General features: G+C 43.5%; 1 protein-coding gene across 2 annotated transcripts in view; it reads right to left on the bottom strand.

The window, feature by feature from the left end:
- The window catches only part of LOC119731594 (5'-3' exoribonuclease 1-like), a 50,778-nt gene that overhangs the window by 3,360 nt on the left and 26,885 nt on the right, over positions 1–20,533 (bottom strand). For both annotated transcript variants that reach the window (XM_038204787.1, XM_038204788.1), the window contains exons 21-34: positions 19,917–20,117; positions 18,461–18,576; positions 17,358–17,513; positions 15,763–15,970; positions 15,248–15,307; positions 14,150–14,282; positions 10,857–11,047; positions 10,162–10,370; positions 7,946–8,648; positions 7,416–7,575; positions 5,179–5,352; positions 2,632–3,623; positions 1,795–1,908; positions 929–992 (exon numbers count right to left, since the gene is read on the bottom strand). In XM_038204787.1, coding sequence (XP_038060715.1) covers positions 929–992; positions 1,795–1,908; positions 2,632–3,623; positions 5,179–5,352; positions 7,416–7,575; positions 7,946–8,648; positions 10,162–10,370; positions 10,857–11,047; positions 14,150–14,282; positions 15,248–15,307; positions 15,763–15,970; positions 17,358–17,513; positions 18,461–18,576; positions 19,917–20,117 — 3,481 coding nt within the window. The remainder of the gene's footprint in view (positions 1–928; positions 993–1,794; positions 1,909–2,631; positions 3,624–5,178; positions 5,353–7,415; positions 7,576–7,945; positions 8,649–10,161; positions 10,371–10,856; positions 11,048–14,149; positions 14,283–15,247; positions 15,308–15,762; positions 15,971–17,357; positions 17,514–18,460; positions 18,577–19,916; positions 20,118–20,533) is intronic.

The raw sequence follows: 20,533 nt of genomic DNA, 5'->3' as shown, positions 1-20,533 counted from the left end.
GTTTGGAGGATTTTTGGAGAATTGAGGATGAACGGTGTTTGAGAAACATGAGGATTTTGGAGGATTGAGGATGAATGGTGTTTAAGCACATGAGGATTTTGGAGGATTGAGGATGAATGGTGTTTGAAGAAGAGGAGGATTTTGGAGGATTGAGGATGAATGCATTTTGAGAGGCAGGTCTGTTGGAGGCAGGTCTGTTGGACGATTTTTGAAGGATTGAGGCGCTGGGTATCCTTCATTCCAACATAAAGTGTGCAAAAATTTGGAAGATTTTGGAGGATTGAGGACGCTTCCTCGCAAAAATGGGCTAGGGGGGTTTGGGTTAATGCATTTAGCTCGGATTTTCCAAATTCGAATTGGAGGTTAACCAGAATTTTATTTCCCCTCCAAAAACAAAATAATGTTAGTTGTTTCTTTAATTCATTTCTTATTCCAATCAGTTTAGCAACTATGGTCTCTACAGTGTTCACAATATTTCTGAAATGCGCTGTTTGCTACTAAAACACAAGTGTCTACACTTGTAGGCTATGCTACTGATTATTGTGCATGCTATGGATTTACACCAATTTGAAAATGAATCTGTGAACTATCCTGAATACTGTGCAAGTGTGGACTGCTGCTGCGGACCACAGCATGACAGGACCCAATTTCACGGCGCTGCCAGCCACAGAATTCACCACAAAAGCTTTACACATGAGGAAATTGTCCAATTCTTACCACAGAATTGTCTACTTTAGCAGGAATTCTTTGCTTACGTTAGGCAGAGCAATTACTTTTGGCCCGGACCTAGCCATTTTGATTGAGTATTATACTCTGAGGAATTACGCTAGTGCAGTATGCAACTCTTTTCACTGTAACTCATTTCAAGAATTGGTGAAAAGCATAGCAATTTTGGAGCAGGGTATTAAGTCAATTCACAAGGCATTACCAAATGAAGGTCGGGTGGTAGGCCTCATCTGTTGCATTGCGGGACCTCTAGGTGATTGTGATGTCTGAAGGAAAGAAAAACAAACATACTTTCTAATTATTGCACTGCTACATGTATGCTTGGCTTTCACAACATAGGATCTGGTTGCCTCAAATTTCGGCAAAATTAAGTATGAGCAAGCACAACAAAATTACAAAACCCACACAATGCAAAATCACTTCTTGGAAACTGGGGATTGAACATATTCAATATGGACGACTTGTACTGTGAAAATGGCCAATACAGTTCATTTCACAAAAACATTGTAGGATGCTGATTTGGATTACGATTCTTTACGATGTTCAATTTATTTAGTTCCCAGTTCGCAGTCCTTGGGGTAGTGTTATATGCAAGCAGATTAAGCATTATGCAACTTGACTGCCTATGACCTTGAGAAACTGACCATTCAGTGGGTGCCTTCTATACGCACGTAATGCGAACTCCTCGCGGGCGTAAACATCGCACCATCAATGAGCACCATTTTGTTGTTGAGTTACAAAAACGTGGCATCAAAATTGACCAATCAAAATCTTAGTCCGTATTTCGAATGAAATGACGTCTAATATTTCTTTGCATGCTTAGATATATCAGACGTTGGACCGGAGACAGGGAGGGCTCCATGGACAACGGGCGATACTCGGACTACCCCTGAGGGTGCACAAACATTCACTAATGACCACATAACACCAGTCATCAGTCTTTACGACTTCAGGAAGTCCTGATCATTCTCCAACGAAGTTGTCAAGAAACTCCTGTTAAACCCTTTTAGCGTTTTTTGCATGTCGCAGTTTGCACCAGGCCTAAAAGGTAAGCTGGTGTTTACTTACCAAGTTCGTCATAGCAACATGAGCTGCAGCATCTACTGCCATTGCGTCTGTTGGACAGTCTTGTCCATAGAACTGCTTGCCATCGGCTAACTGGACCACACCTCGCAACTGACCCTGAATGTTTATAAGACGATACAGGGAACAAAGAGAATGAGTCTCAAATTTCAAAATCAAACCAAAAACAAAAGTGGATTATCAGGAATACATTCTATAAAATCAGAGTTATCCTGGAGTTCACACAATTCACACATTTCTCACCATCAAAACTGAATCTTAAAACAAACAACCACAATGCCATTTTCCACAATAAAATATTGCCTGTTGAATTTAGTTTTTCCCCAAACTGTCCATTTTCATTGCTATAACCTTCATGACCTTACATTTGGTAAATTCCGCTTCTACTCAACCTTTCTCATATTTCTCTCATTGGGAATGTATACTAAATTATCATGATAATGCTCAACAAATTTTCTGAACAAGTTTATTTTAAAAAATTTTGTCAGAAAATTAAAACAAAAACAAACTGTCAAAAGCTCTTTATTGTGTAATAATATTCTCAGGTTTGCACAAAATTTAATTTTTAGTATCTGTAGTAAATATAATTCCCCAATAAAAGTAGTTCTATTAATTTTATCTGTTTTCTGCATGAACGAAATATCACAAAACGGGTCATAAAAACCCCTAAATTTTCCAACGATTTTTGCCCCCAAATATATGCGTTAAAACCCCATTTTTTTTATGGTGGCCGAGCTCCTCAATCCTGCAAAATCCACCCAAACCATGTGATGGATTGTGAATGATCCAGGAGGATATGGGTTAATCACAGCTTTGTCTCACCGTGGTGTTGTTCTTTTGGAATTGATACTTTGGTGACGGGAGGCCCCTCTGTTGACACCACATGAGGAGAGCATGGGATGGGGTCTGGGGTCTCATAGGGTAGCCCTGGGGGAGAGGATGACCTTGCTGGGGTCCTGGGAATGCTGGTCTAGGTCTGAGGTTCGGGGGCTGCGAGGGGGAGCTCATGGCATGAGGCCCACTATGTGGTCTTCCAGGTGAGGCAAACGGCACACCAACATGATGTTGTTGCTGCTGCTGTTGAGATCTTAAGTCAAAGGGTGCTTGAAACGGCCCCGGTTTAACAACATTAAAACCAGGGGCATTTACTTGGGCAACAACCACGCCCTGCTGCTGCGCTGCTGATGCTGGATACTGGTTGGTGTTGGATGCATTCACGTTAGGAGCAACGCTCGCTGGTTTCTGTTGGAGATGTACTGCGGGCTGGGGATCCATTTGAGTGGGTACCGGTTTCACCATGCTGGCCGGGGATTGGTTGCCAGGACCGTGAATTCCGATTGGCTGCTGCACTAGCTGCTGAACTCCTAACTGCTGCTGCGGTGCTGTGGCTTGCAGCAGCTGCTGCTGCTGCTGCTGCTGCTGCTGAACTGGTTTTTGTACAGGCTGGACTATGAAACTTGAGGGGTGCGGCATGCCTTGGTGCCCAGGACCAACAGCAACTAGAGGAGGACCTTGAAGCACATGGAGTGGCATATGTTGGCCGGGTGAGCCTACAGGCTGGGCTGGATACATCCCAGCTGGGAACCGTCCTGGTGACGCAGCGCCTTGAGGTACTGAGCCGGGACTCATCCGATGTAGCTGACCCTGCGGCAACATCATGACACCAGCAGATGCAGGGATACCCACTTGCCCTGGAGGTTGGGGTAGGGGCCCTGACCTGGGGATGGGTAAAGGGTCACTGGATCCGGGTGGGAGTCCTTGACGTTGATACCTTGGCTGGTCTGAGGTGCCATTTGGATGCAGAGGCACGGGAGCTGACAGAATGAGAACAGTTATAACAACTGAATTAGAAGTTATTAGCTACAAGGTTTGCAAGATAATTTACAAAGTGGTTTGAGGTGCTATCAAGAGGTCATGATTTCTTTAGAGTTTCTCCAGGTACATGGTGATTTTTCAAGTTGATTAATGTGATTTTGACGAAAAAAGAATTGGGAACATCCCCCTTGGGCAAAAAAAAGTGGAGAGAGAGTTGTGAGGTTTAATTATATCTGGAGTTTCCAAAGTAACATTAAAATTAACTGATTCTGAATCATTGCCATTTTTGCAGTCAAACTTGAGGTTTGGTAAATATCTCATAAATTTAACTCTTACACAATTCTCCTTTTTTGCCATTATGGCCAATGAGGTGATCAGTGAGGTTTTACACAGTGATCTGAGGTTCAATTTGGGCGATTCACAATGCAGTGCGCCACCAAGACCTTGCCATGGAGAGTCCACTTTTCAAGTTTTTCAAGACAAAACATGGCCCATTTGAATGAGTGTCAGTAGACAACTTGAGCTAACTTTGTTATAGATTGGGGCAAAACGTTCTGACGCCTTACCAAAAACACCACATTGATAAAAAAAAAAAGGGCAAACAAATACTTGAACCATACGCTTATGAAACTACTGTCCAAAAAAACGAACAATTTCGAATGTTCCGCGCGGTGAATTTGTCAACCATCTCCCACAATGCACTGGCAAAAATTAACTCTCCATGGCAAACTCTTGGTGGCGCACTGCATTGTGAATCGCCCGACTTAAAGTCTTGGATGACTTTTTAAGGTGACCTCAATGTCAAAAACCTCTCCGCAGCTTTCTTCTAGATTCTTGCCTTTTTGGTATGCGAAGGGGTCTGTGAATTTTCTTAAGACATTAGTCGCGTTAAAGCCAGAGTCCATCATTTGCAGCTATCCAAAAAAGTAACCGGCGTAATTATTGTTGAAAAACATACTGGTTGAAAGATAGTAAGTGGACTAAACTCCCTGTGAAATTATCCTGTCTTGCAAGCTCTCATTTTAAGAAATCAACGAAAGAAGGCATTTCCAACGGTGCTTCTTAAGAAGCACCGTAGGAAAATTTAAATTAGTTGTTAGTTTTGTTATTCGGCGCAGCGCGCACAAGCATTGGGACGACGCACACGCGCGCGCGGTTGTTATAATTCGTCGGATCAGTGCGCGACATGGTGTATAGCTGCAATTCAAAACAGTTCAAAACATGATTCAGCAAATTTTGATTTGAAATTGAGATCCCAGAATGCTGTTTTTCTCGGAATATGAAGCTGAAGCTGAGCTGAAACTTCATCAAGTTAGTTGATCAGTATCCTTCATTAGATTTTGAACACTTTTGTTACTTCAAATGAACAAAATGCACTAATTACAAATGATGGCCTATAGCTTTAAGTTTCAGCGATATTTTGCAAAGGACACTATTGTCATTTTAGATCAATGACTTTGAGGTCCATGAGTTGTTCTAAATTAAGCCCATCAAAGGACTGTCGAGGCAAACATGAAAACGTCCAACTCTTTAAGTTGTCCAACAACGACTTACCTTTAACAACCCCAGGGTGGGGACCAGACACAGGCCCAGGCTGCTGAGCCAGGGGGTGGGGCTGATATGCTGTGGGTTGTCTCACTCCATGTGGCACCATGGTTGCAGAGGCAGGATTCGTAGGGGTAACTGGTACAGGTGATATACTGGGTGAGGAGCTTTTAACACTGGCACCTTGCAATAACAGAAATGTCACAATTACAAATTTTAGTTTAGTTTTCATATGGCACAAGTGTAAACATAATTTTGGCACTGACTTTATTATTTTAAAATGACAAAAGGACAACATATATTCTGGTCGGAGGATCAGAACAGGAAACCTACATTTCTGGAACTTTTTGATGGGGAAACAACTGTAACGCTGAAGATTCTGCCCAGACAACAGCACTGTTTTGCTCCTAAAAACAAGAAAGGCACTGAGGAAAAATCCCAGACACACCAATACAAGGACACGAAATGACTGAAAATGTCTGCAAAAGAGGCACAAAGATCCATTCACAAAATTCCACTGAAACATTATTTTGTATGGGCCATTTAACTAACGTACGAAATAGGTACATAGTAAGCACCGTCGATATCGTGCTTCGGCCGATAAAGATATATCGTTTTTTTTTATATCGATATTCTCGATATATCGATATTTTGTACATTTTATTTTCAAGGTATTATAATAGGCATGAATTACATAGAATCTACTCTTTTGTTCACTTAAAAATAAGGCCTGACGCCCTGACACCGAATCTGCGTGGGGGGACGTTTTAAGTCGTGAACCCCAAACACGACGGGTGATGTAGTCAATGTGCAATGACAACACCAGACCCTTAACTTACAGATTTCAAGGCATCTGCTTAATTGTGCAGGAGTGATTTCGGAATCTATATATGATACAGTACACAGTGAAATTCATTTTTTGCACCAAAATGTCCAGGATAGTGCAACAGATGTCATCATTAGTGATTCTGCACTATCTTTCTTCAATTTTGTACACCTAAAGTCTGAAATGTTCAACCAATCATTGTTATTTTAGATATTATCAACGAATTATGTTTTTTAGAGTGGTCAATGCATATTTATGATTATGCAAATAAGGGCTGAGTTTGCAGATTGATGTCAATGGAGAATACATTTAACTGCAACTAATTACCAAGGGGCTTTAAGTACTGGTATGAGAGGGGCAATGAAGCAGGCCTACAAACTTCCTACCGACATGGTGTTGCTAGGCAACTGTATATCCATGGTGACAGTGCGTTTTAAAGAGGCTACTGATGGATGGGGGAAGTACAGAACAGAATGAAAATTAAGCAAAATACGACACATCACAAAAGGTTATTTTGGAACTCATCATTACTTTGAGACCGTGAATTCCAGCAAATATCAACAGAAAGTTCCGCCGCTCAGCATTTCGTAACGTATATATTCTCAATCACAAACAAAACAGACGCTGGGATTCGGTGTTTTAATTCCGAAACGGTGGAAATGCTGGTAAATTGTTCTAAGGGTACACCCCTAGACCGTAATGGTGTGATCCACATGATAAATGCTGCGGATAATTTGGTATCGCACTGATGCTCCGGGCACTCCTCATGTCCGGATCGTAAGTGCGATTCCAATTTTTTAGCAGCGTTTATCACGTGGTCTTTTGATTGGTACGTCTGACACCGCCTGCGGTTCTAGCGTCTGTATTACGTACGTTGCCTACATGGGATGGGCCTGGGATACACGCCGCCGTGCATAGCGATATCATCGGCACGTGGTGCTAGTCTACGTATGTTTGGTTAGCAAATAATTCTGTTTTGGAGGATAAATTTGGTGATATTTTCGAGGCAAAGTGTACTCGAATTTTGAGTGCGAGACTGAGATAGGTGACTGAATTTATTCTTCAAATGTCGCCGTATACGCCGCCTGGAATATAAGCTACAGGGACATTTTTCACTCAGCATGAGAACCAACGTAACTTCGTAAGCCGTGACGATGTACTTTCGTATTTTTTTAATAAAGTTTGTTCCTCAGTAGCAATATTTAGTATTTTTCAATATCGATGTTTTCGAAGTTTCGATATTTTCGATATTTTCGATATTTCTCCAAAATCCGATATTTTCGATTTATCGATTTTACCAAATAACTAACATCGGCGATATCAATATCAAACCAATATCGATAAAATCGATATATCGATATATCGACGGTGCTTAATACATGTATGTGAGAAAGAAACTAGGTTATGTATGAGGCTTTACCTGCGAATAACTGGTCGACAGTGAGTCGTACACCATATTGCTTCTTGCCCGTTGATGGTTCTATGACGATAGAATGAGGTACAGCGACATCCTTGGGTGGATCATTGTCATCTGACATGGATGTGATGTTAAGCATTCGACACAACTCCTCAGTTCCAGACTGAAATGTTTCAAACAGAAAAAGGTCAAAATATAAAACAGATATTTCTCAAGAAAGACTTTTCTTAACCTTGCGTTACAGTTTTGTCCAAATGAAAAATATATAATGAATCTCATTGTGTGTATCTCACAGTGAAGGGCCTTTGCAAAGGTCTTGGTTAATAAAGATCATCGCTGACATTATAAAGGTAAAAAAAACTAGCAGCGTGCCGTAAATAGTATGGAATACAAAATATTTTGACTCTGTAATTCCAAGAGAATACAGGTGTAACAAATTTTCTCCTGAGCCCATTGAAAAAAGTAGATATTTAAAAAAAGTGTAGACATTGTGGGATATTGATACTTTCTAATTGAACATGAATATTTAATACCTTCACATATGTTCTTGGTGTCATCCGGGCCTCTGTATCCACTTCAAACTCTTCCCCCTCGCATTCCTTCTCGTCCCCTTCCTCGAGATTGGTGTTGTCCTCCATGACCTTTGACACAGGAGCTTCCACCTTGGGCAATGCAGACAGTGCCAGCTGCATCTGGATGGAGGGCTGTACCACTTCCTCCTCAGACAGGGGTGTTTGGCCCCCAGAGGCCAAGGGGGAGGTCAGCTCATCGCTCCGGCTGCTTTCCTTATCAGTGACAGGTGATGAAGTGCCACTGTTGGAGTTTTTCTGGAGGTTCCGCCACATGATTGCAAACTCGTCCGCCTCGTTTTCAGGGGTTCGCTTCGTTGTCTTGATGAGCGGGGACTTGGTTGCTTTGATTTCATCCCGGCTTTGTGACTCCTTAAGAGGTTTGTCAGAAACAACTCTTGTTGACGACACCAACTCGGGTTTGGAGCCTGAATCTTTTCTACGCTCCTTTGATGCATTCCTCTTGCTTTCTATTTCTTCCTTGCTCTGCCGTCTAGGTGGTGTGTTTTGGGGTGATGTGCCTTTCCCGGTGCTAGGTTCCTTGATGGGGGAGCGAGCGATCATCTTAGGGCCAGACCTCGTTAAGATCTTCATGGCTGGCGCAGGCTGGCCAACGGAACCTTGCTCCTTCTGTTGCTTGCTGTTGTTTTTTTGTGATAATGCAGCCCTACGAAATAAAATTAAAATTAAAAAAAATTAAATAGAAATTGTCTATTAAAGTCCACAGTAAATCCAAAAATATAACAGCAACCTTTTCATAGCAAACACTACTGTTAGTCCACACTGTACCCTCATCTGCCAAAACTTTTCAAACACATCCCCATACAGTGCTTATATAGGTATGTTGGTGAAGGATAAAACTCAATATCAAAATTTGTATCTTCCTGATATGAAATTCCATCAAACCTTTGTGTTGTGCGTGTGTTTAAAAATACATGTGTGTATCACCGCTTTACTAAAAAGAAGAAAGGGTGTGTGTGTGTGTGGGTTTGTTTTTGCATTCAATAGGGGATGTTGAACGATAGAGGACAATAGGGCCTAAAATCCCTGAAGGTCCACAATTGACCATCGTGCACAAAACATATGGGAGGTGTTCCTAAAAAGTTAAAGTACAAACAAAACAGGGACAATAGGGGTCCACGATTGAAAGTTTTTACACAATGGTGTGTGTGGGCCATCACCACATTATCAGGAAGTGTTTTATTGTTAGGCAAATTAGGACCGAGTTATGGGGACTTTCTGCTGTCCCCAAGGCTTCTTCGGTCCCCATATTACCATGGGACAACTCGTGTGCAGTCCACACAGTTACGGCGCAAGTATGTGTGTATGTACATGTACCTGCACTACATACACCCCGAGGACCGACAGACAAACGGAGGACAACAGATTTTGTTGATCTCTTCTTTTTGGAGAACGACTTTGTTGACCTTAATCGTTCATCGTTTGTTCAAAACGGTCCTCGATCGTCTGTTTGTGTTTAGTCTATGGGGGTGTGTTATATTATAGGGACAAAGGAAAACACAATGCCTTAACCTCGAGAGTTATGTAAAGTATGACTGTATGCAGGGGAGTAAATCCCGGGGGGGGGGGGAATGGGGGTATATATCCCCCCCCCCCCCCCACTTTTAGACCCCCGCTTTTTGAATTTCCACGGCCGGGCAATTTTTGGATTTTGGTCATCCCCAATCTCCCCCATTCGCCGGCACAGATTGACGCCACTGACTGCATGTGCGTGTATGCTGTATGGTGTAAATCCAGGACACAAATATGCAACATCATCAATGAATTGAGGACAGGAACCAAATTGAGAACAACCTCGATTAGAAAACGTGTACAAAACCAATGAGAGCTGTTGCAAAAATGTTTAGAGTGTAAACAAAGGAAAAGGGAAGAGGAACATAGCAAATCCTCAATTTACACCATAAACGCGTGTGTGCGTGTATGTGTGTTTGTTGACGAGCTGCTCGACTGCAAAGCAGGTCGAAGTCGCCTCTCGACCGCGAAACGGACAACGGCGACAGAAGCAGCCTCTCGACCACGAAGCGCTTGTCAGGCGGCTTTGCCGCCTCTTGCCCTTGTTCAAGTCAGCAAGGGTACAATGTCTGAATTTCCTATGTTTAATTGGTAATTTTGGCCTAGTATTCTATTCTTGATGGCACATCCAGAATGAATTTGCTTACTTGTAGTTGATTGCTGAGGTTGACTTGGATGGGACCTGTGCTTGCGGCTGACGCTGCTGCTGCTGCTGCAGCTGCTGCTGCTGCTGCTGCTGCTGCTGCTGCTGCTGCTGCTGCCGCTGGCTTGATTGCTGCTGTGAAGCACCCAGCCTACCGATTGTGTCCGAGTACCAGCCACGGCTCTGTGTTTGGGCGTTGGGTTGTTGGAAAGCCTGTGATCGAGTACAAACAGGACACATCGGTGAACAGAAGCATTATCTCATTATCTCAATAGAACAGAAGTATCACAACAGTTTCTTTTGTTTCTCCCAAACCGTCCAAACGTTGTTTTTCTTTGTTGCTTTTCTCTATATTCTTGACGTGAGGCATGAATGTATGAATGCTCTTACACCAATTTTGTGAATTCAGACATACTTTTCTCACAAAAGATGACAATTCTGATGTAGGGTGCTTTCAAATGTTACCTTTTTTTCAAAGACCATGCTCACAAACATTAGCTCATTCATGGAAGATAGAGTGGATTATTACTGACAATAATTACCTAAACTCTTGTCTGATTGGACAACAACTTTGCCAATGTGCTAACAATTGTAGTATTACATGCAGACACAATATCAGTACGCAACTGAACAGCCTAGGTTAAAGGTGGCGGGCAGAACCATATCCTTTCTGTAAGAAGGTGAAATATATAATCTTACCTGTGGTTTGACAACAGCCATGGGCTTATTGCTCTGCTGCTGGCCCTGTTCTTTGCGCAAACCGTACGATATATTGATGATGGCTGTGGTTGGTAAACGGTAGCCCCGGGTACCAGTACAGCGAATTACCAGGCCACCAGGGAACTCCTCGTCAAAGACAACTTCATACATGAAGTCAAGTATGGTTTCACCTATGAGGAGGTAATCAAGAGAAGAGACAAACATTAATGACTCGATCCAATGATAACCCCACACAGGCCTAGAGGCACAGTGTAGCCCTCCCTGACATTAATGACTCGATCAAACAACTCATGTTCCTACCTGGCTGTATTCCAATGATAACCCCACACAGGCCTAGAGGCACAGTGTAGCCCTCCCTGACATTAATGACTCAATCAAACAACTCATGTTCCTACCTGGCTGTATTCCAATGATAACCCCACACAGGCCTAGAGGCACAGTGTAGCCCTCCCGGACATTAACGACTCGATCAAACAACTCATGTTCCTACCTGGCTGTATTCCAATGATAACCCCACGCAGGCCTAGAGGCACAGTGTAGCCCTCCCTGACATTAATGACTCGATCAAACAACTCATGTCCCTATATGGCTGTATTCCAACGATAACCCCACGCAGGCCTAGAGGCACAGTGTAGCCTCCCTGACATTAATGACTCGATCAAACAACTCATGTTCCTACCTGGCTGTATTCCAATGATAACCCATCACAGGCCTAGAGGCACAGTGTAGCCCTCCCTGACATTAATGACTCGATCAAACAACTCATGTTCCTACCTGGCTGTATTCCAATGATAACCCCACACAGGCCTAGAGGCACAGTGTAGCCCTCCCTGACATTAATGACTCAATCAAACAACTCATGTTCCTACCTGGCTGTATTCCAATGATAACCCCACACAGGCCTAGAGGCACAGTGTAGCCCTCCCTGACATTAATGACTCGATCAAACAACTCATGTTCCTACCTGGCTGTATTCCAATGATAACCCCACACAGGCCTAGAGGCACAGTGTAGCCCTCCCTGACATTAATGACTCAATCAAACAACTCATGTTCCTACCTGGCTGTATTCCAATGATAACCCCACACAGGCCTAGAGGCACAGTGTAGCCCTCCCTGACATTAACGACTCGATCAAACAACTCATGTCCCTATATGGCTGTATTCCAATGATAACCCCACACAGGCCTAGAGGCACAGTGTAGCCCTCCCTGACATTAATGACTCGATCAAACAACTCATGTTCCTACCTGGCTGTATTCCAATGATAACCCCACGCAGGCCTAGAGGCACAGTGTAGCCCTCCCTGACATTAACCCTAACTCCCCAGCCTAATTTACAAGGAACCATACCCATTCAGGCAAATCCCAACACCCACATGGGAAATTGTACACACACACTGTTGGACTTAGTTTCTGGAGGTATGCCAACCCCAGTGTAAAAGACCATCAGTTAAGGGGCACTGTACCTATCCCAACAGATTTAAACAAAACCTGCTGTTGAACTTTGATGGGTTGTGTTCCGTTAGGGTTAATGACTCGATCAAACAACTCATGTTCCTACCTGGCTGTATTCCAATGATAACCCCACACAGGCCTAGAGGCACAGTGTAGCCCTCCCGGACATTAACGACTCGATCAAACAACTCATGTTCCTACCTGGCTGTATTCCAATGATAACCCCACACAGGCCTAGAGGCACAGTGTAGCCCTCCCTGACATTAACGACTCAATCAAACAACTCATGTTCCTACCTGGCTGTATTCCAATGATAACCCCACACAGGCCTAGAGGCACAGTGTAGCCCTCCCTGACATTAACGACTTGATCAAACAACTCATGTTCCTACCTGGCTGTATTCCAATGATAACCCCACGCAGGCCTAGAGGCACAGTGTAGCCCTCCCGGACATTAACGACTCAATCAAACAACTCATGTTTCTACCTTGCTGTATTCCAACGATAACCCCACACAGGCCTAGAGGCACAGTGTAGCCCTCCCTGACATTAATGACTCGATCAAACAACTCATGTTCCTACCTGGCTGTATTCCAATGATAACCCCACACAGGCCTAGAGGCACAGTGTAGCCCTCACTGACATTAATGACTCGATCAAACAACTCATGTCCCTATATGGCTGTATTCCAATGATAACCCCACACAGGCCTAGAGGCACAGTGTAGCCCTCCCTGACATTAATGACTCGATCAAACAACTCATGTTCCTACCTGGCTGTATTCCAATGATAACCCCACACAGGCCTAGAGGCACAGTGTAGCCCTCCCTGACATTAACGACTCGATCAAACAACTCATGTTCCTACCTGGCTGTATTCCAATGATAACCCCACACAGGCCTAGAGGCACAGTGTAGCCCTCCCTGACATTAACGACTCGATCAAACAACTCATGTTCCTACCTGGCTGTATTCCAATGATAACCCCACGCAGGCCTAGAGGCACAGTGTAGCCCTCCCTGACATTAATGACTCGATCAAACAACTCATGTCCCTATATGGCTGTATTCCAACGATAACCCCACGCAGGCCTAGAGGCACAGTGTAGCCCTCCCTGACATTAATGACTCAATCAAACAACTCATGTTCCTACCTGGCTGTATTCCAATGATAACCCCACACAGGCCTAGAGGCACAGTGTAGCCCTCCCGGACATTAACGACTCAATCAAACAACTCATGTTTCTACCTTGCTGTATTCCAACGATAACCCCACACAGGCCTAGAGGCACAGTGTAGCCCTCCCTGACATTAATGACTCGATCAAACAACTCATGTTCCTACCTGGCTGTATTCCAATGATAACCCCACACAGGCCTAGAGGCACAGTGTAGCCCTCCCTGACATTAACGACTCGATCAAACAACTCATGTTCCTACCTGGCTGTATTCCAATGATAACCCCACACAGGCCTAGAGGCACAGTGTAGCCCTCCCTGACATTAATGACTCGATCAAACAACTCATGTTCCTACCTGGCTGTATTCCAATGATAACCCCACACAGGCCTAGAGGCACAGTGTAGCCCTCCCTGACATTAATGACTCAATCAAACAACTCATGTTCCTACCTGGCTGTATTCCAATGATAACCCCACACAGGCCTAGAGGCACAGTGTAGCCCTCCCGGACATTAACGACTCGATCAAACAACTCATGTTCCTACCTGGCTGTATTCCAATGATAACCCCACACAGGCCTAGAGGCACAGTGTAGCCCTCCCTGACATTAATGACTCGATCAAACAACTCATGTTCCTACCTGGCTGTATTCCAATGATTACCCCATGCAGGCCTAGAGGCACAGTGTAGCCCTCCCGGACATTAACGACTCGATCAAACAACTCATGTTCCACCTGTGGGTCTGGAATCAAGTTGCCAAGATAATGGAGAGGCTGAAGAAAATAAAAACAAGAAAGCACATTTTTATCTTTGTTGTAATTTAGTCCATTTAGAATCTAAAAAAAAATCTGAAATAAAGGCATGAAATCTGACATGCTAGGCTTAGTATTTGGGCTGTTTGGTTACAGGTAGCAATCTGAGTATTGGGGAAAAAAAGTTATGTAGAAAAGTCCAGACTTTTGCAGGAGAACTCAGACTGAAGTCTGAGTCCTATTGGGTGGGCTGGTCACGTGCATAGGCAGGTCGACGGCCGAATCCCATGTGGCCGACCCAGACTGTGATACAAAGATGTCCTGAAAAGCGATCTCACCGCTTTTGGGATACCAAACACTACTTGGGGGAGTCAACTGCCAGCAACCGTTCCCATTGGCACTCTGCTATCTACAACGGTGGCTCTACCTCAACACAGCGGTACATAGATGACTGTGAGAGTCGCCGTTCCATGATTGATTGATTGATGTCGGTTGTGAGTCTAAACATTCATGATTCCAAGTTTTCACTCAACACGGCCTTGGTGCTTTGGGCACTCAGAAAAGGATTAGACTACATCACTGATGCTTTTTAGCACGCCTTAGGTGTATCCTTCCCAGGAAAATCTGTTCCAGTGAGGTTCTTGATGATGGATATATTGAAAAGATTTGTCAAATTGGCGCCTAAGTGGCCAACTACTAAACAGTGAGGTTACTAAATTTTGAGTCTTATATGACAAGAACAACAGTACGAAAATGTACTTGTGCCCTCTAATTTGCAGGTGCGAATGGCGCGCAAACACAATTCAACTGAGTGTGAATAAACCTGAAGTTGAGAGGAATGCATTTCAGCGTGGGCAGACTGTGCCCTTTGATGTCTGTCAATAATACTCCTGTTCTGCATTCTTTCCACTGAGGTAGTAATTATTCACAAAGTTCCAAACAATTCATTTTTTTTTTATTCCTGTTTTTTAATAAAAGCAGCTTACCTTGTAGAGAAGGTGTGGTCTTACAGACAACTTCTGCTTTTTGACTTTCAGTCCTGCAACCTGAGCAGAGATGAAATGAAAGGACCATGGGTTAAAAACTCAGAACTTACAAAAATTTGAACAGGACGAGTTCAATGTGCTTATAACAATGATGCTGTGCAGACAGGAGCTAGATAAACAACAACAAAAATGTTGGAGATTGATATTCATATGGCGCCATCTGCAAATCGAATATTTTGAGCCAATACTGTCCGATGATACTTGGGCTCAAGCCCTGATGGTAACATTATGCTTGTGTTCTTGGGCAAGACACTTCACTACAATGGTCTCACTCCACCCAGGAATATATTAATGGGTACTTGTGAGGGTAGAGACCAGACTGCCCTGATCTCAAGCTGCTGAAGAAAACTGGTCTCAACATCTGATGAACAGGGCTATGCTTGCAAAGCACTTTGAGACTTATGTAAAAAGCTCCACATTACCATCTATTCCATTACGTTTCAAATTCTACGCACCTTCTGAACCTCTGCCTCTATCAGCTTGATGATTGGTTCGTCCAGGTTCTTCAAGCCCACATCTACCTTGGAGACCTTGGCGCACGGCAAAGCCTTGATGAAGTCTTGCAGCTGTTTCATCCGGCCGGCTTTGCCTTCAAACAAGTTATCTTCAAAGTAAGTGTCGGTACGTGGATTCTGGCCAATGTGACGGAATACTTCAGGAAATCTGGCAGCAATTAGGTAATAAGTGTTGCATTAAAGATACAAAAGATGACTGGAGTGGGATCGAATGAAATTATTTTAAGGAAACAAATTAACAGGACCCGACACAGAGGTTGAAATGAGTCATCAAACCTGCTGTAACAAATGAAGTACCACAATTATTTTAAGCTGTCACATGCCAAGTGTGGAATTTCTTCACTAAACTTACATGTAGATGCACTCACATTACAATATTCGACTGAGCACATCTGGTTTTTGTTTGGACAAATATGGTTAACAGAGCATGCGAGTTGATCTAAATAACCTGTGAGATTTTACAAGAATACAGCACACCCGGGCACCATGTATAGGATCTACAACATGTGTAACATCCTATTTTTTGCATTTATTTAGTGTCCTGACTGGGCCCATCCAATCAACATGATCGAGGGCAATAAATGGGTATTTTCAAAGAAAAGAAAGCATTACAATTTACAACATAATGAAAATATTGCAAATCGATGACTATCATAAAATTAAAATTGTTGACCTCAACTTCCGTTCAATCGATCACGCAGATGACAATTGGGCAAATTGGGAGTCTGTGACTAGAAAGTGAACATGGACTGGTGAGACTTAAACAACCTATTGTCAGAAAAATGTCTGATCTCTGACCAAACTTTCACCCTCTGTGATATAAGAAATCAGAACAATATCAAGTAAATAAGATAATTATGGAAATGTCAGGAGATATATTATCTGAAGTGGCTTTCAGAAGAAAACTAAGACGCTAACTTTTCCTTCAATTTTATGAGAGACCTTCGATATCGTCATTAACCCTAACTCCCTAGGCATTTTTGCTAGGATGCAGCCTTAATCCTGCCAAATCCTCCAATTGGCCTCATGGAAAAATAGCATATGGCCTCAATCCTGCAAATTCCTCCATTATTTCTTGAATATGGTCCGTGAAGGGGTGACCACTGCCTGAATCCTGCAAAATCCTGCGGCAGTGACTGTCAATATGGTGAGGCTTGGCCGGTGACATCCTGGAGCAATACGGAGGATTTCAAGCATAATCCAGGCCTATAATTATGCATGGCTGAGCAAAAACAACACAAGGTCAGGCCCAAGACCTTGACAAAGTGCATCCTACAAAACCAGTAAAGCACTTTTGCCATGTAACCTCAATCCTCCAAATTCCTCCACTTTGGCATTTTGATTTTGAAGGCTTCAGGGCGGTTAGGGTTTACCTACGTTAAGAGGTTAAAAGAAAACACCTCCCTGAACGAGTAATTCAAAAACAAAAACAGATTTGGTGGTTTGTAAGTTTACAAACATGGCGCTGCTAAGGTTAGTTGTGCGAAGCAACACACTTTTCACAGAGTTGGTCACATTTTCGCTTCCTGACTTACTTTTCCATGTAGTCTTTGATGACCTCCAGGACCTTGATGGAGTACAGCCAGGTGCCCGTCTCATCCTTCTTGGAGTAGCCTTGGATCTCTTGGTTGGACTTGTTGAATTTCAGATTCAGGCCGATGTTGAAGTTATTGGACGGAGCCACAGAGGAACTAAAACGCAACATCAGTCAGGATGGAACAAGGTAAGGAGAGAATGCAATATTAAACAGGCGGTAGGGATGTGGTCGAGTCTATCACATGTCCATCACAAGTCCAGTCACAAGTAAATCAGAAGTCCAGTCGCGAGTCCAGGCACAAGTAACAGTGGATGAACAATAACAAAGGAATGCCTTTGTCAAAAGCTCATTTAAATAGCTTGTGAGTTGAATTGGGACGAGAGGACTGGTGATGGACTCGAATACATCCCTGACAGGCGGAAGTTAAATTTACCTTGAGGTTTTACAAGGTTTTACAGGGTACCTCCAGGTTCAACCTCAAGTGACCACTTGTTTCATTTTGGATTCTTCCCTAATCAGCAAGGATGTAATCAAGATTTTTCGCAGGGGGGGGGGGGGGTTCATCAGCAAAAAATTCTGAAAATGTACACAGGTTTTTTTCTCCGGACACTTGGCCTCCGTAAAATCAAAAACGGGGGGGGGGCCTGGTAACATATTTCAATAGGGGGCGCTGTTCAAATTCGATGATTATTAACACTAGATTACAGAATGGTGTACCGTATTTTGAACAGGCAAACATTATACCAGTATAACTTTTTTGGGGTGTCACAGCAGGGGGGGGGGGGGGGGGGGGTTCGACTTATTTTTTTGGAATTTGTATGGGAAAAACAAAATTTGACAGAGCTGAGGGGGGGGTTGGACCCCCAAAACCCCCCCTCTGGATCCGCGCCTGCTGGCACATAATGTACCATTGGGATCTGGCCAGTAACTCTGCCTACTTTCACATGTGGGCATTAACATGTGCCTCTCCCCAATGCCTTACTCCATGTGTCATGCATAATTGCACCCATGTCAAATTTTTGTCGGACATTAGGCTGTGCAGTCAAGGCTGCTACTAGTGGAACCATCACGGGCTAGGTCTTGCTCTGCGCTGAGACTCACCTATGTTTGGATCCTCTGCCGACAAAGATGCTGCCAGTTAACCGTGAGATGATGAGTGATGGCAGGCTAAGACGTTGGGCAAGGATGTAAGAAGGCAGGTACTGGACTTCATAGTGCTGAGCAAAGATAGAGGAGAAGACAAAACAGGGTCTAATTCACAGGGTCTAATTCACATGGTCAAATTACAAATGTGTGTCCTCGTTTGGAGGACATATCAGTCCAAGGAACGGCCCCTGGATTCCTGATTATAGGTGAAAAGTAAAATTAAACAGCTGTCGGAGTTCATTCTAGCCACGCATTCAGGAATGACCTACATGTAATCAATATGATCCAAATCCCAAAGTAAAGACTGCGAGAGCCCAACATTCCTAGTTCATGATCTTAAAATGGTCAATACTTAGTGAAAATGTAACAACATTGCAGACTGTTATTGTTTAATGATGCTTGACTGTACCCCCATTACCTTAGGACAGATAATAATGTGTATTAAAGCACTTCATCATTATTACCCTACACATTGGGCCAACGAAACATTCCAAAGACAATCTCAGATCCCTGGAGGGTATACAGCTTGATGCTGCCATTCCTGCACAAAGTAGCTGAAATCAATCACAATACCCATCTTTGCCCTCACAGGTAACCATTTACTCCTGGGTGGAGAGAAGCAACGAGTGACAAAAGTGCCTTGCCAAAGGGCACACGCACCATGACCCCAGGCTGGACTTGAACCCACAACCTGCAGAATTACCTGCAGATCACATGCTCCAGACCACGGGGCCACAGCACTCCAGATGCATGTACTAAAACTACATTTCTCAAAACTACAGTACTTTGCAATCGTAGTCACTAGTCACATGTTAACTACAGGTGCCAATTTCAAAGTGCTGGCTAGCGAATGATTGTCTGCCAACAGAGCCTCTGTCTACTTCACAGCGAACAAAGCTGTGAGCCCATAAAAAGGCACACTTAAACCTCAGAGGAAAACACCTCTCCGGTAAACACAATATTCGACAATGAAATTTACCCTTAGCCTCTGCAAGAGTAGTCTATGAAATATGTGAGCAGATTTGCTGATTAATTAGGCAAGACCCTGCCTCTTGACCTCCTAGATTTTGACCAATCAGCAGGCGCTTTCTATATCGGGTCTTCGATCATTCACCCACTGCGCGTCATAGACAATGGATAAAAAAAACTGTGTCACACGCTCTGTATCATGGTACGCGATATGCGCCTGGCTGTTGTATTACAAAACACTGCATCTAAATTGACCAATCAAACCATTTAGTCCTGATTTATGAATGAAAGACGTCATGATTTAGTAAAGTCGGCTCCGATTGGCTGGCGCATGGCTTGCATATATCTGCATGACTAGACATATCATACGTTACTTATGCAGGACTTGGCTCCGTGGATAACGGGTGATACTCAGACCACTGCAAGGGTACTGGTTACTTACACTCTGAGAATTCCTGAGTTGGTTGAGGTTGGGCTCCACGGGACATGACAGCAAGACACGAATCCTGCCTGCCTCTATGTCCACAACGCTACCCTGACAGCCATAGTTAGGTGCCCCCAGCATGAAGCAATGCGAGTCCTTCGGAAAGACCTCCTCCAGTGTCTTGAATTGTTTGAAGGTGGAGTCATGTACAGCTATATCCTGTAAGGATTGGTGCGAGATGAAACATTGTTCATTATTATTTATATCAAGCTTCCATTAAAAGAAAATAAATCAGCGTATTTTATGCTTTCATAAAAGCACCTGGATGACTGCAATATTTCGTCAGTAAAAGTACCCGGAAACTATCCTCATACGGGCATTATAACAAATTTCGCCGGTTCCCACACAATCAAGGACACAGAAACTCACAGCTGTTGTCAACAACCATGCTGGCAGCTTCCAGTGGCGCAAAATTTGCTTCGGTAAGCAAAAAATATTCGATGTAATTTGAGGATGCAGTCAGCCCGATATAAATAACATAATGAATGGCGTACATTGGATAGAAATGGCTGGAAATAAGTATGCGCATGCCACAAAATGTCTGCCGCGCCCAATTTAAACCACCACTTTTTTTT

This window comes from Patiria miniata, unplaced genomic scaffold, assembly GCF_015706575.1.
Source record: "Patiria miniata isolate m_02_andy unplaced genomic scaffold, ASM1570657v1 HiC_scaffold_24, whole genome shotgun sequence".
Lineage (NCBI taxonomy): Eukaryota > Metazoa > Echinodermata > Asteroidea > Valvatida > Asterinidae > Patiria > Patiria miniata.
The sequence above is the reverse complement of the archived record's forward strand: the minus strand, read 5'-3'. Positions and strand labels throughout refer to the sequence as shown.